The following is a 14,962-nucleotide window of genomic DNA, read 5'->3' as shown; positions in this document are numbered from 1 at the left end:
TTCGTGATAGCCTTCGACCATTGTTATATTACATTTCGTAGTCAGCTTTTGACCATAGCCAAACGTAATTATATCATGGTCAAAGGTCAGTATAGGTTAAAGGGTAGCAAAGGAATAGTGGACTTACCTAAAGTTAGAGAACCACTTGACGAGTTGCGCCGTGTTGTTCTTGTTGAACTTGATGTCTGGGAAGTACATCTTAAGGATGGCGGAACTTGGGTATCTGACGTAGAAGAACATCAGCTTGGCTTTGCGCAGGTGCATTGGCGTCAAGGTACTCGTGTGCACGTTAGCAACATGAAATCAAAACGAACACAAGAACCAATTCGATAAAAAGACCAGCGTTAAGGAGAAAATTTCACCAAAAATATTTTTTAACTAAATTTAGGGGGTCGTCCAATAAGGTTCTAGTGTTGAATATTTTAGACTGTAAGATACTTAATTATGTTATATTATAAAACACAAAAAGGATATCATAGCCATTCCAGAGTCGTAGGTTTGACTATCACCAGCGTCACTTCCGTCGCCATTTTCTTGCTTGAAACTTCCGCCACCAAGGCCCGAATAATGATTCATGGAGTCGGGAGAGCCGTGAGGTCCCCCCATCATGGAGGAATGAATGGAGGGGCTTCCTCCGTGCGCCATACTGTCGTCCTCCATGGAATTATGATCCAAGGAGGAACCCAAGTAGCTGTTGTGTCCCGTGACGGGTCCGTTATTGTTATTAGTAGTGGCGTTATTATTGTTAAAGTGTCCAGCTCCGAATCGGTGGGCGCTGTCAAAGTGGAACGGGTTGAAGACATCCGATTGCTGAAGAGACGGGTTAGGGATAGCCACGGATGTTGGTAAGGATACGGGGACCAAAGGAGGCGGGGCGATACCACCCGTCGCGGCGTGATGCAACGCGGCCACTTGTTCTTGAAAATTCACCATACTTCCGAGGAATTGGTGGTACTTGGAAACGGGTATCTCGGGTTCTTGCACCAATAACCGACTGACGGTTCGCGGAGTTATACGAGTGTCCGTTACCTTTTGACGCTTTTTCTTAGGGGCCACCACCAGGCTCATGGCTTCCGTTTGTTCGGGGAACTCGCCCCCCGAACTCGAGGTTGGTAAAGAGGCCGGGGGAGGTAATGGAGGGGGAGCGATGGGACTCGGGTGTTGAGGTTGAAGTTGATTGTGCGGATGAACCGCTAAACCTAACGCGGACACGGCGGTAAGTAATGACGTGGGAGGCGTTGGTGGAGAGTGACATTCCCGGGGTCCCGCTGGCAGTGACGCGTTAGGACTGACGCACAAGAACGGGTTAATCGGTCGTTTCAAGTTCCTCGGGTAATACAAGGGTCCTTTATTGTCCGGTGGTAAGTACGGACTCGTCCTCAATTGCGAGGAAGATCCCGATGATTGTCCGTGTCCATTTGCTCGATTCCCCCGATCAATTACTTTCGTTCTCGGGGATTTCCGGTCTAGCATTTGGGATAGTATATTGAATTCTTTATGGGAAGCGGACATGTGATGGGGAGGTAATGGTAAGTCACCGATCATCGTTACCGGAAGAGAACAGGGTGGGGGTTGTTGTTCGTTATGACGATTAAGAGGTACTTGGGCCTCGAGTTGAGAGGGAAGAGGTTGACTAGGTACCTCGTGGTTCGTATTGTTATTATTGTTAAGTCTTTCACTCCGTTCTTTATGGTTATGGTGGCTGCTATGATGGTTATGACGACTACTGGCCTTTTGCGCGGCCGATCTCCGTTGAGCGTACTTAGAAACGATCGAGTCAATAACGGTGGATAACGTCGAGGAGAGTTCCGATTTAAGACTATCAACTAACCATTCCAAATCGGGACAACCAATGGGTGTCCTGGAACTCGGGGACGACGAGCCACCACCCGCCGTTGAGGTTTTAACGATACAAGATTGTCTGTCTTCGGACTTACGCTTATGGTGGTGATGACCGGGATGGTCGTCCGTCGTTGGACCATTAAGATTCTTGGGTGTTGATGAGACGAAATACACGTTGGGTAAATTGAGACAGTCCCTTTCGCGATCCCGATTGGAACCGGAACTGGGCCGGAAGTTGGAGGAAGGCGAGGCGGCTTTAGCCCGAATCTCGCGTACATTATCCGAATCACAATCGCGTTTAATTTGATCCTCGACCGAATTTAATTCCTCGCTTCGCGCCGGACTTGATTCGTAAAGTCGACTGTATCTTTGCAACTCTTTCTTATTATCCAAACGTTTCTTCGCCGCGTCTTTAACTAAGGAAGCCGCGAGAACTACTTCATCCTCATCCGGGTCCGCGATTGGTACATCCTCGGGGATCTGTTCTTCATCTTCGTCTAATAAATCGTCTTCTATTAAGTCCTCGAGTTCATCTTCCTGGTTGAAGAATTGGGTACCATTCACATCCGACTTGGAGGAATCGTGTTGAATGGGTTGGTACAGTTTCCGTTTTTTGCAACCGTTAACGGGAACAGTTTGTTCGGGGTAATTGGAACCGTTTGTCGATGGGCTACGACCGGCGGATAAGGAACCGGGGACGTGATGCATGTTGGAGACGATGGTCTCGACACGCGCGCGTTTAATTTCTTGTAAGGAAGAACTGTTATCCTTTGAAACGCCATCGCGGGATTTACCACCGGTAGCGGAAGGACTGTTACTTCGACTACTGACGGTGCTTCCCTCCCCGGAGGACTGAGCCTCTTGGGAATTACTTGGACGCGTTGTTACCGACATCTTATCCGTCCGGGACTCGACTCTCTTCTCCTCCTCAGCTTCAAAGTTTTCTTCTTCCTTCTCGCTGGAGTTGCCAGTTTCGTTGTCCGATCGTAGCGCCCCCGCGGCTGCTGTTACGTTCCCGTTGCCATTTCCGCACCTGGTTGACGAAGGAACGGTGCTCTCTGATGCGTGAAGAGCCCCAACACCCCCTCCTACACCTCCTAACGTCGAGTTATTCGCGGAGGCGGCCGAAGACACCGCCGCTAGGAAGGCTTCACCCAACATGTTACCGAAAACGGTGGCCGGGTTCGAAGACTGTTCCCTCGTCGACGAACTACGGAGGGGTATATGGTTACGACCATTACCGTGACGTCTGGAACGTCGGGGGGACGCGTTACCACCCACGATCTCGCCTGGCCCCGTTTGGTTCGAAGAGGATGGTCCGGCGTCGGGGTGATTGTTGTTATTATCGCTGTCGTCTTGACCACTGACCATATTCATGTCTTCGTCGTCAGCGTCGCTTTCCGTGACGCTCGAAGCGCCGCCCGCGTCTTCTTCGTCGTCGGCCGTCGGTGAAGTGCGGCCGTCGCACGCCTCGCTAAAGTTCTTGCGATTCTAAAAGAAGAGATACGAATGTGTTAGTCGCGTTTTGATCGTCGAAGATGAGAACTCAGTGCCGACTTATCAAATGGGGAAAAATAATTGCGGGATTACGGTTGATGGAATTAAGGATTTTCATTGGATATTGGGCTTAGTTTTCGTTTTATCAAAAGGGATGGTGAAATGTTATTAAATTTGTTTTCATAGAAAATTGGGAAATTTATATCGAAGTGAGGGTTCAAAGAGAGCGTGACACGTTGATGGGTTAAGTTCCCTAATTTACATGGTTGGTATGAGCGGCTAAAATTTCCCATCGAACTTGATCTAATTTCATCATTATTTATCGTTGTAATTAAACTAATTATCACCGCTCTTTCATCTACCGCGCAAACAATGCTAAACCATTTCACATTCCCTTTAAGACTAACCAAAGATAATGGGGGTTATTATTCTTCGGAATTTCGCGCTTTATTTGAAGAATTATTCGTTGAAAAAGTCAGCGAGCGCGAACCTATAAATAACCCGAATAAAAGTATCGAGTTAACTTGACGCGACCATAATCAAAGCGTTAGGTATAGTTGAAAGCGGTAATTAAGTTATAAAGTAGTTTAATGAAGGGTACGAATATAATGTCGGCATTATCAAGTGTATCTAAACGAAGTGTACGTACAGTTTCATCAGTTTAGATAATCTATTTTTACGCGAGATTAAGTTTCGAACAATAAAACAACAATTGATTAAATCTCTATGGAGCGCTAATTCCCCCCCCCCCCCTAAAGATCTCACGTATTACGAAGCAGATTTTAAGTTTCGAAAGAATTCATTGTAATCCCGTATCTTTTCATTACAAAACCGCAAAACATTTATTGCTTATTTGTCATATTACGTTTTAGACATGCAAAGATTGTTTAGGGGGTTCCAATGTCGTGGACATTTTTTGCAGGCCAGAAGAACAAGTCATCCCATAATTTGGACAAGAATTTCCCTCACTTTTCAGTGACCTTTTGGGTCATTTTTAAAATTCCCCAAAATAAAATAAACCGACCAAATTTAAAATTATGTACCAGTACGAAAAATTAAATTTTATAAAACAAAATAATTTTAATCATTCAAGGGTCAAAAAGTGTATTAAATGCAACTTTCCCTCTACCCCAGGGGTTAACATCTTGGGCACACGCCCAAAAAGAAAAGCAAGGGCATCAAAAACAACAGCGGAAACGGTAAATACCACCACGAATATCAATCAATCATAAAAACAGCAGCCAAAGCGAAATTAAAATAATCAAACATAGCGTAAAACTAATTAATGAAAAATAGAAACACTATACGAAACGATAATGAAACGAAGAACTAAAATATCAAGACACGCACGATTCATCTAGGCTAGATTGGGATAAATTTACCTGCAAGATACTCCTCAACAGGTAGGAATTCTCGACCGTCACGAGGTCATCTTGACTCAAAATCAAATCCGAAGTGGACTCGTCATTTCCGTTGACAAACAAGTTGCTTTTCTCTTCGGCCGTCATGGACTGCAAACTTTGTAAAGCTTCTAAAGCGGGCAAGACTTGACCGGAAGCGGAGACGCTAGCGGATGAGGCCAAGTGGAGATTCCTCCGAGTCCGTATCCCATTCCGGGACAAATTTGAGCCGTCCATCTCAACCGTCATTGATGGTAAGTCGCCGGACGAGGCTCTTTGTCTGGCCAAAAGGTCGCTAATCAATTTACTTCCGGCTGAGGAGACGATATAACCGTTGGTCAAACGGGAAGTGAAATTGGGGATGGCCGCGTAACTGTTCCGTGGTTCACCGGCATCGACGCGTTGTCGAACGCGTTTTCCCGTGGCCGATTTGCAAGCGACGCTGTTCTTAGACTGATTGTTGTTGAACTTGGAACTCGGGGAAGTCGTTGTTGAGCTAGCGTTATCTTGAAGAAGGTTTAAGTCGTCTTCCGCCGATGACGTCATAGTCTCGGGAGGGTCTCCGATTGGTCGGGGCGCGCGAGCCCGTCAGGTACTACCGTTTCCGCCAGGGGGACAACGACTCAGTCAACAATCAACGTGTACGGTACGGGGGCCAACCTTTTTTCTGCGGGTACAGAGAGAATAAACGGGTAAGGAGTGCAAACTGTCTACTCGAGAGAACTCCTAAACAAACTAAAATAGTTTCGCGTACCCCCAGACTACAACTTTCCCGTTAAAACCAAACCAACAACATTTAGAAGCCCGTTTCTTTCTACTCCATACCTGGGGATAGTAGCAGCACGCGGTGTCTTTGAGAAGGGGTGTTCTCTGGCGCGAAACCACCGTTCCGTTATTCACCACTAGGACCACCATACATCGAGCACCCTCTGCGAGAGAGAGACAGAGAAGGAAGTCAGGAGGTGAAAGTAGATGGGCTGCGGGGAGACTAGTTGAGACTCACTCTCGTTTAAGGATCAGTAAAGATGAAGAAGGGGAAGAAGGACGTGGGGCAAACATTTTCGAGCCAAAGTATCTCTTTGGGAGTGTGCATTCATCACCTGCGCAAAGAGAAGGGAAAGACAGATATGTAAGAAGAAGTACGGACGCGGGCATCCACACCGACAGGCATAAAGAAATACATTGATAGAATTTTATCTAAAAGATTCATTATATTTTCTTTATCCGGTTGTTTGGTCGTCGTGTTACAGAAGGAGACGTTTTTTATATTAACAAAGAAAAGAATAGAAAAATCTTATCTTTAGAACAATAAGGAATTAGGTCAGACATCCCACGCATTGCCAATCTATTAAAAACTGTCCCCTTCCACCCCCAAACCGTTTCCACTTATTGAATTTGATAGTTTATTAAAAATTAAGAAAACTATTTTTATAATTAGTTTAGTATAAGAAGATATTGTAACGGTGAAGTGGTATCAAGCTGGCATCTATTTATTTATTTATTTAGTAAGGATGTTTTCTTATAGTGTTACGTAAAAGGGTTCTAAGACAGTGAGATGGTTCTATGGGGAATCAATTTTGAGTCCATGACATTTTAGCACACCTGATTCAAAATTTAAAAACAAAGACTTAAATGTTTTCACAACCACTATCAATTTTCAGTTCGCACCAAATACGAAATTCTTTTACCAAGTACATTATTAATCTGTTGAACTTAATTACAGCCTATAAAGATGGAGTTTAATCTCAATATTAAATTGATTTTAATCAATTGCCTCGAGTTCAAACCTTCGTCGGTTTCGGAACATTTGACAAATAGTTTTATTATCACACAAGTTAGGACAATGAGTAATAAATCTATAATCATTTTATCTCTCAACTGTTGATTACGTTTCAATTTATTCTAATTGACAATATATGTTCTTAAACCTACGATACCTAATCAATTATGCCATAAATTAAAATATTTACGATAAACAATGGCGATTAACGAAATTGAAAGTTAAGTTTTAAACTTTAATAGATAAGTAAATGTTTCAAAACTTAAATATTATTGTAATATATCACATTTTTAATAAAAGTTATTATATAATATTTAAAAACTAATTATTTTTATTATAATATTTTGAAACACGTGACCTCGAGATGAAGGGATAATTCTTACTAAGGTCTAGGTATTATTGCGTCATTAAATTAAGCTGAAATCACTTGGATCCCTGGGAACGTTAGTGAAAACCTCAAAATGGCGCCCAGATGCATGTTTAAACATTTGAAACTTTTGAACCTCTTTTTCTGACTAAAGGGTATAGTGTCCAAGCTTGACCCTTACAACTTCGATCCCCCTTGCTATACTAAAACTTAAATCATTAAGTCGAAATCCTGGTGCATTATGGGTAACCGGACGATGACCATTTGAAACTGTTCCTACGTATTTGAACCTCTTTTTCTGACTAGGGTATAGTGTCCAAGCTTGACCCTTATACAACTTCGATCCCCCTCGCTATACTAAAACTTAAATCATTAAGTCGAAATCCTGGTGCATTATGGGTAACCGGGCGATGAATAATCTTAATTAAAAGTTAAATAGAATAGAATAGAATAGCATAAATTTTTGGGTGTAGCGTGTGAAGACAGCAAGAACGAACTAAAAAGAACAGGAAGATATGTTTATTGAGTAGATTCGAGTTTCAATTGAGAGAAAACAGGCGGGAGAGGTGCGCGCATTTTTTTGTATTGGCGGGGTCTGTATGATATCGTCGAGCTTGTGTCTCTGGTGCGGCGGAGTAAAGCACCTTGGTTCCGGTGACCGGAAGTTAAGAGAAAGAGAGAGAGAGAGAACGGAGTTTCCTTTCTCCATACATGCATAGATACACCGAGGGCTTCTGGGTACGCGGACACCCTTAATTCAACCAAACCCCCCCCCTCACCTTCCTTACTCGGAAACCCCCTCCCCCCCCCAACAAACAACTGAACAGAAAGCAATTTTTTTGTAACATTTTAAAGGGAGAGTGAAATACTTGAGTAAATAAATAAATACAGGTAACCATATTGGAATTTTTCTATATACTCCTATTCCCAAAGGAGTGCGATTAAATTAGCATAAATTATGCTGGTCAACGGACTGCGGTCCATATCCATTATCCATCACAAACACGAGAAGGGAATTAAGTAACTTGGTATTTCATTTTCTCTTTAAAAAAATCACTGGCTGGTTTTGTGTCCTTTTAAATGAATTTCTGCATCTTTTTATGATTTTTTGCTTGGATGGGTTAAGCGCGGTCTACGTCACTCTGATTCCGTTTCCTTTTGGATGTCGTAAACAATACAAAGGCGTATAAATGGGGGTTGGGTTTCCTATCATATTTATCATACATAGATCGGGGTACATCCGCGTGAAATTTAAATGACCCAAGAGTTGATTTAAAGGGACCTGCTTGCAGACCACGTGGGATCCACACCGCGCTCGCGAGCCAAAACAAGAGGTACCATGCATGGTATACCTTTCCGGATGCGACTTAATTATTTATACCATCAAGAAGTGATATCTAGTTTATTAGGGAGAAGGTTTAAGATGCCTCCTAAGTATTCGCGCCATAGTCCCCGCAGTCCCCCTTTCAAAATACAAGGGGGGACGTAAAAGGAGGCCCCGGGCTATTTCGCCTCTCCTCAGTCGGACAAATATGACTGTAATTTTCGTCATTCGCGTCGCGCTGACGTGAGTTTTCAAGAACCAATGAGATGCTGGCTGGTTGTAATTTAGAGGCGGGGATTAACTCCGGACCTACTATACGTTTGGTCTGGAGATAAAGCTCTCTAATAAACTAGATATCACTTCTTGTTTAAAGACAATAATGAATTAAAAATATTATTTCGAAAAATATTTCTTTGAAGTTTTTTCTTTTTAGTTTCGATATAATTAGTCATCTTTAAAACTATAGTTTTATTTCATTTTAGTTTTTAAATAATTTCCGATGTGAAATTCAATTAACCAATTAAAAGAACCCGTGACTTTAATAAGTCATCCTTGAGGTACGCGTACACGTTTCGTGGAATTCTATAAGCTTTAATTCCCCATTCACGCGTACGTGTACGGGTAGCTAGCATACCTTCGCATGCAGCTCTAGTAAAGGGACTCGATACTTATCTCTAGATATGACGCGTCGAGTTATAGAAACAGACGTCATGTCACGTATAGACCCCCGGCCTGGTTTGTGATATTTCGCAAACAAACGCCGCGTGAACTGAAGTGAATCGTATTCGCGGTTTACTTTTGCGCGTTAAAATCGTAAGTCCTGGACGATGACGACGACATCTGGTAAATACGCCAATTCCCACGAGTGTCCTGCATGGAGTTGCGGGTTAATTCTGTTGCAGACTAATGAATTCTCCTTAAGTGAAAGTAAGTTTGAAGCGTTCACAAAATCATTATAAACCTTCGCATTGTGAAAAAATTTTAAGGTGCGAACAATACACGCCCTGCAACGCAGCTAGGGGTTAATGCTAAAATTTTTTGATATTTCCAGGTTTTCCCTGACATATTTAGTGCATCGTTACAGCAGGCCACTCTTCAATCTCGATTGCAATTGGAGTGAAACCGCCAAAATGGGTTTTCCGACTAAAACCTAATTTACTGACTTTGTTGACATTCTTAAATTGTCTGACCTATTTTTAAATTCCCTGACTTCGACTTTCCCAGGGTTTTTCCTGATCTGTCACAACCCGGTTCCTGGCCTAAGATAAATTATATCAATTGGTCATTCATGAGATGATATTTGGGATGGGATCTAGGAGGAAAACTCCTAAATTATGGGAGGACAATTCTATACTACAATATCTTCGAGCATACCTATTGGTATTTACACTGTGTGAAACAGTATCTGTAGAATTTCATGGAGGTTCTCTATAGTTTGGTAAATAATTAGCGGGGGTGACACAGTATAGATCGGCATGAGAAAGGAAAAGGAACCTCTCTATGCGCGGGATTCTTTGCAATAATAAAAAAGGGAAGTGGCACCTTCATCTGCTACTTCCGGTATCCAATCTCCCAACAAGAAACGGACACGCAAGGATAAAATAGCCTCCGATTCAAGCTTTTTCTAGACTTAGTAAAGTTCCCAGCAACAAACCGCGCTCAAGCGGAACGCCGGACCCGGGCCGCTATGCAATGCAACTCGCCAATATCAACCAAGAGCCAATAAAAAACGGAGTTAATTTATAATTCGACTCTAATTTCACGTTTTGTCAAGTTTAATGAGTAACATAGAGTCAGGTACGCGTTTTCTCGAGTAACATAGAGTCAGGTACGCGTTTTCTCGAGTAACATAGAGTCAGGTACGCGTTTTCTCGAGTAACATAGAGTCAGGTACGCGTTTTCTCGAGTAAATAGCGTCACCAGATGTCGCTGCGGCCGTAATGCGTGCTTTGGCGCCATTTTTGAAATGGTAATTTCGTACTCCAGTTTCCCCTAGCACACCGCCAGGGGGAAGTAAATAAGTTTTAGTCAACTCAGAGCTGCCAAACGTTCAAATAATTCCATTTGCCTTTGATTTAACTAGCCTAAAGAACAGACAGCAACGCACTCCTTGGTTTATCGACTCCAGTTTAATCCTTAATATATAGTATTACCTTACCCCAGTATATATGGTTAAAAAAATAAATAAAAAGTGTTCGCAGGATGGCGCGTTACGTCCTAGACCGACCCTTAGAGAACGGTTCCGTAATTAGTTCGCGAGAGGCTAGCCCCATTGTCCCTCCCCCCCCTGCAATCCCGCTATTAGCCCGGGCAACACCAGAGGGGGAGCTAAGCGTAGATTGGTGTTATACCGGACCGGTTACGCGGTTTTTAGAGCAGTTTGTGGGACGCTTAATAATCGCTCCCTTAAGCTAAGATGAAATACAGTCAAAGGCATTGCGCGGGGGAGGACCAGGACTTGTACCCGTTTGCCCTAGCTGTACTTGGTTTCGGGCTTTATTCGCTTCGCTTCAGATGGGTGGACGGTTCGAATGTCTCCAGGGGTCATTAAGTCGACCGCTCATTGGAATAATGTGACGGAAAATAGGCCTACATAGACAGAGACAATCGCTATGCATGCCACCTCCGAATATTACGAACGCTTTAAGAATGAAACAGAGCTAGACCTTGGTCCATTTTTTAATTCAAAGGCAAACAGATTAATTCATATTTGAGCACCTGGACTACCCCCGAAATTTTTCTAGGTTCAAGGTTTCTTTTTTACGTTTCTGTAGTCAATCAGATTGGCGAAATATCGCTGGGAGAGATTATGTTATTCTGTAAAATTAGGCTATAGAAAAAATAAAATTGTTTTTGGAAATGAAAATATTTAATTCTAACTGGATGACCGGTCAGTAGACGGACGAGCAAGGACTTTGTTACCTTCATAAATCAGTAGGCCTAAATTTCACACAACAGGTGATGGGGCATGTATACACCATGATGATGATGATGGTAATGTACTGATTACTTTTCTATACTAAACAACAATTTTATTGCAAAGTAAATTCTAGTGAGATTTCTATAGGCTATTTAATTAAATTACTATTGGTAGGTAATAGGTTCCAATTAAAATATAGGATTCTATAGGAATTACCGGACCACTCCACTAATGGTTCTCCGTAGAGGTCAAAATGTCACCTAATCCCAGCTATAACGGTCGAAACCTGGAGCCATGCACTCTTTTGAAGACTTAGTCCCTGCATTACTCGAACCAGTTTCAAAGTTTCTTTCAAGTTATAAGGATATAAAAAAATTAAAATGCGAGGAAAATACACAACAATAGAATATGAAAAGCGACGCGTGCCACCTCGTCTCTTTCTTTCTCTCTCTAACCCCCATAATGGCAGCGAGGGGGTATGGGGGAGTTGGGTAGAATTCTCATCGGCAAAGAACGAGGAGCAGCTTATTGAACGCCAAGTAATAACCCAAAGTTCGTTTCTAATAAAAGATGATAAGGGCAGACTGGCTATGGCGAATAGAACATGACGTCACCTTCCAAGTAACCCCCCCCCCACCCGGTAGATGGAGGCGGGACAATTTCGTTCGTCTATTTTACAGACTCGGAAAAGGGGAACCTATACTACGCAAGACCTACTCACTATAGGATGTTCGTCATTCGAAGTAAGTTCAAAGGTCTTCAAGAAAGATTTAATCAGAATTTTAATAAAGTTTTATCTTAATTGGAAGTCGTGATAAAATATCAATTGATCAATTTGGAATTAAGTTGGGGAAAATAATATTTTAGAATTAGAAATTTCAGCTTGTTTGGTTCAAATTATGTTAATTGCAATTAGGAATCAATTAAAGTTGTACGACCCAAAGTCAAATGAAGTTTGATTCCAGTTTCAAGACAGTGTGGATCTAGTCTATTTTGTAAGGTAGGATATGCCAAACTCGCACGTCCTTGATAGGGCAAAAGTACCATGTCCTCCAAAAGGTAAACCAGCATATCTTCGAGACAACAAAAGTCTAGCAAGATTCAATCTAACTATATAAACTTCTAGAAATTGCCTTCTAGTGGGTATTGGGTATGTACCCAAAAATGGATGAATAAGAACTTGGAGCAGAGAGAGAGAGAGAGAGAGAGATGGTGAAAATGCAGTGCTGAGCAGCAGCACCAGGGCGTCCGGAACTAGACTAGGAGGGAGTGAAAGACTTAGGGCGCCTGTCCTGGGTTGCACTGGAGCAGCACGGAAAATATTATAAGGCGCAACTAAGAGAGAGAGAGGTCTTATAACGGTTTCTGGCGGGCCAACCACCACGACAGATGGGCTCCGAGCCCCTTACCAACACCACCACCTCCTCCTTCCCTCTCCTCGGTTCGCGTGCCAACTTGGCCCCCTTTCTCTCTCCTTGCCCCCCAACTGTTCCCTCTTTAGAAAAACGAAAGGACACAAAACTTCAAGGGAGAACATTTACTAGCATTCATTTTCAGGGGTTCAGGCTTCGGGGAAAGGGTCGGGTGGTGGCCAAGTGGTCTCATTCGTCCCGCCAAAAGTACGCCAACAGACCATCTAAGGCACAAGCGTCAGGCACTGAGCACGCAAGCGTGGAGGATCTATACACCTGGTGGTTGGGAAGGATACGGGAGTCGAATCAACATTAACGTTTTTAAGATATAGTTGTGTTTATTTATGATGTTCAAAATATTCAAATGTTATGTTGTTTTCATAATTTATTGATTTTGGTTTTTTTCTGAGGTTATATTTTGGAATTGTCTATTTTAAAGGCACTTTCTCAAATAAGGTTTTTACTTGCAATTAGGCCTACTTCCGATTGTTATTATTTATATTTGTTAGTTAGGTGCCTTCCCCCCAGCTGTTTGTAAACAAGTCCCTGCAGCTTTACAAGTATTTTACATAAATAAATCAAATAATCAAAGCAATTTCATGTTTTTCAGGAAATTTGTTTTCTTTTTCAGGAAAATTAATTTGTTTTTAATGTAAACCAGGAAAATTAACTTGTTTTTCGTAAAAATCAGGAAAATTTAATTGTTTTTCGTAAAAATCAGGAAAATTTAATTGTTTTTCGTAAAAATCAGGAAAATTTAATTGTTTTTCGTAAAAATCAGGAAAATTCATTTGTTTTTCGTAAAAATCAGGAATATTAATTTGTTTTTCGTAAAAATCAGGAAAATTAATTTGTTTTTCGTAAAAATCAGGAAAATTAATTTGTTTTTCGTAAAAATCAGGAAAATTAATTTGTTTTTCGTAAAAATCAGGAAAATTAATTTGTTTTTCGTAAAAATCAGGAAAATTTTTTGGTTTTTCGTAAAAATCAGGAAAATTTTTTGGTTTTTCGTAAAAATCAGGAAAATTTTTTTGTTTTTCGTAAAAATCAGGAAAATTTATTTGTTTTGATGTTAATACGAAAAATTAATTGGTTTTTCGTGAAAATGAGAATTCATTTGTTTTCCATGAAAATAAAATGGATATATATTTTTTAGCAACGTCTCCAGGGTCATTCTAAGGTATAACGTCTCCATTTTCGGTGCAGGAAAAGAAAAAAACCTTTTTTGGTTGAGCTTGGTCGCGTTCGGTAATCATTCGAGAGTTTAGAAAGTGGCGCGTGCCAAGGGAGGGGGCCCAAACAACCGTTACTCCTCCTCGTGCAAGGCGATGGGAACGGGGGGGGGACTCCAAAGGGGCCCCCTTCCCCCTTTTATAATACCTTGAACTCCCCCAACCCCGCTCGCCCCCCTCCCCCCAATAGTACATACATACACTTCTTTTAATATTAGAGGGGGAAACCTGATAATAGAGTTTTTTATACGCATATTCTTTAAGGGGTACAAAGGGGCCCGTACCCCCGACCCCCTAGATCTAGACGAGCGTCTGTTTCGTGAGAAGAACCCGCACCGCCGTTGAACCAGGGATAAAGTTCAGATTCAGAATGGGATCTTTTTTCGGGGGTCCCACGCAGCACCAAAGTATGACTAAGACACCGGGGTGCTCTCGCTCTTAAGCTATCGAGGACTTTTTTCTTTACATGGCATATCTACTCCGCGTTATTCCCTTGAAGATACTATCCTATGAAAAACATTAACATGTACAAAAATGGGCCAAGCCTCGCTTCGTGCCCGCTCCGCCGTAAAACGTTCTGAGATCCCATGTAGAGCCAAGTCTGCCTTTTGTTCTCATTCAATCGCCAATTGAACAATTATGTTATAAATTAAGTCCTTTTCCTAATTAATAACCAATATTCTTTGACTCTATCATTATTATACATCTTTGTTTGTATCAAAAATATCGTGACTTGGCAATCGCAGGTAAGTAATATTAAAAGGAAGTCACTAAATCGTTGCCGATTTTAAAATAATCGAAGGGATGTTCACTAAATCGTTTATGGTATAGGGGATATGTACAAGTTTATAAGATGAGTCATGCTCAACCCTATGTACAAATTATATGGTGAGTTATGCATAACCCTATTTACATGTTTATTAGGTGAGTTATACATAACCTTATGTACACATTTATAAGGTAATTACCTGCGCTTGCCAAGTCACGATATTTTTGATACGAACAAAGATGTATAATAATGATAGAGTCAAAGAATATTGGTTATTAATTAGGAAAAGGACTTAATTTATAACATAATTGTTCAATTGGCGATTGAATGAGAACAAAAGGCAGACTTGGCTCTACATGGGATCTCAGAACGTTTTACGGCGGAGCGGGCACGAAGCGAGGCTTGGCCCATTTTTGTAC

The 14,962-nt window shown here is 41.8% G+C and overlaps 1 protein-coding gene across 7 annotated transcripts in view; it reads right to left on the bottom strand.

The window, feature by feature from the left end:
- The window catches only part of pros (homeobox protein prospero), a 145,961-nt gene that overhangs the window by 36,761 nt on the left and 94,238 nt on the right, over positions 1–14,962 (bottom strand). For 2 of the 7 annotated variants that reach the window (XM_089836058.1, XM_089836057.1), the window contains exons 2-6: positions 5,743–5,839; positions 5,565–5,668; positions 4,722–5,406; positions 475–3,333; positions 128–288 (exon numbers count right to left, since the gene is read on the bottom strand). In XM_089836058.1, coding sequence (XP_089692184.1) covers positions 128–288; positions 475–3,333; positions 4,722–5,285 — 3,584 coding nt within the window. In that variant the 5' untranslated portion in view covers positions 5,286–5,406; positions 5,565–5,668; positions 5,743–5,839. Of the gene's footprint in view, positions 1–127; positions 289–474; positions 3,334–4,721; positions 5,407–5,564; positions 5,840–14,962 lie in introns of all 7 variants that reach the window. The other 5 variants (XM_089836062.1, XM_089836064.1, XM_089836061.1 and 2 more) reach the window with 4 other exon arrangements.

Source organism: Phalangium opilio, unplaced genomic scaffold (assembly GCF_054372755.1).
Source record: "Phalangium opilio isolate 3A_F unplaced genomic scaffold, DU_Popi_V2 ptg000042l_1, whole genome shotgun sequence".
Taxonomy (NCBI): domain Eukaryota; kingdom Metazoa; phylum Arthropoda; class Arachnida; order Opiliones; family Phalangiidae; genus Phalangium; species Phalangium opilio.
This window is presented reverse-complemented; position numbering and strand designations above follow the sequence as displayed.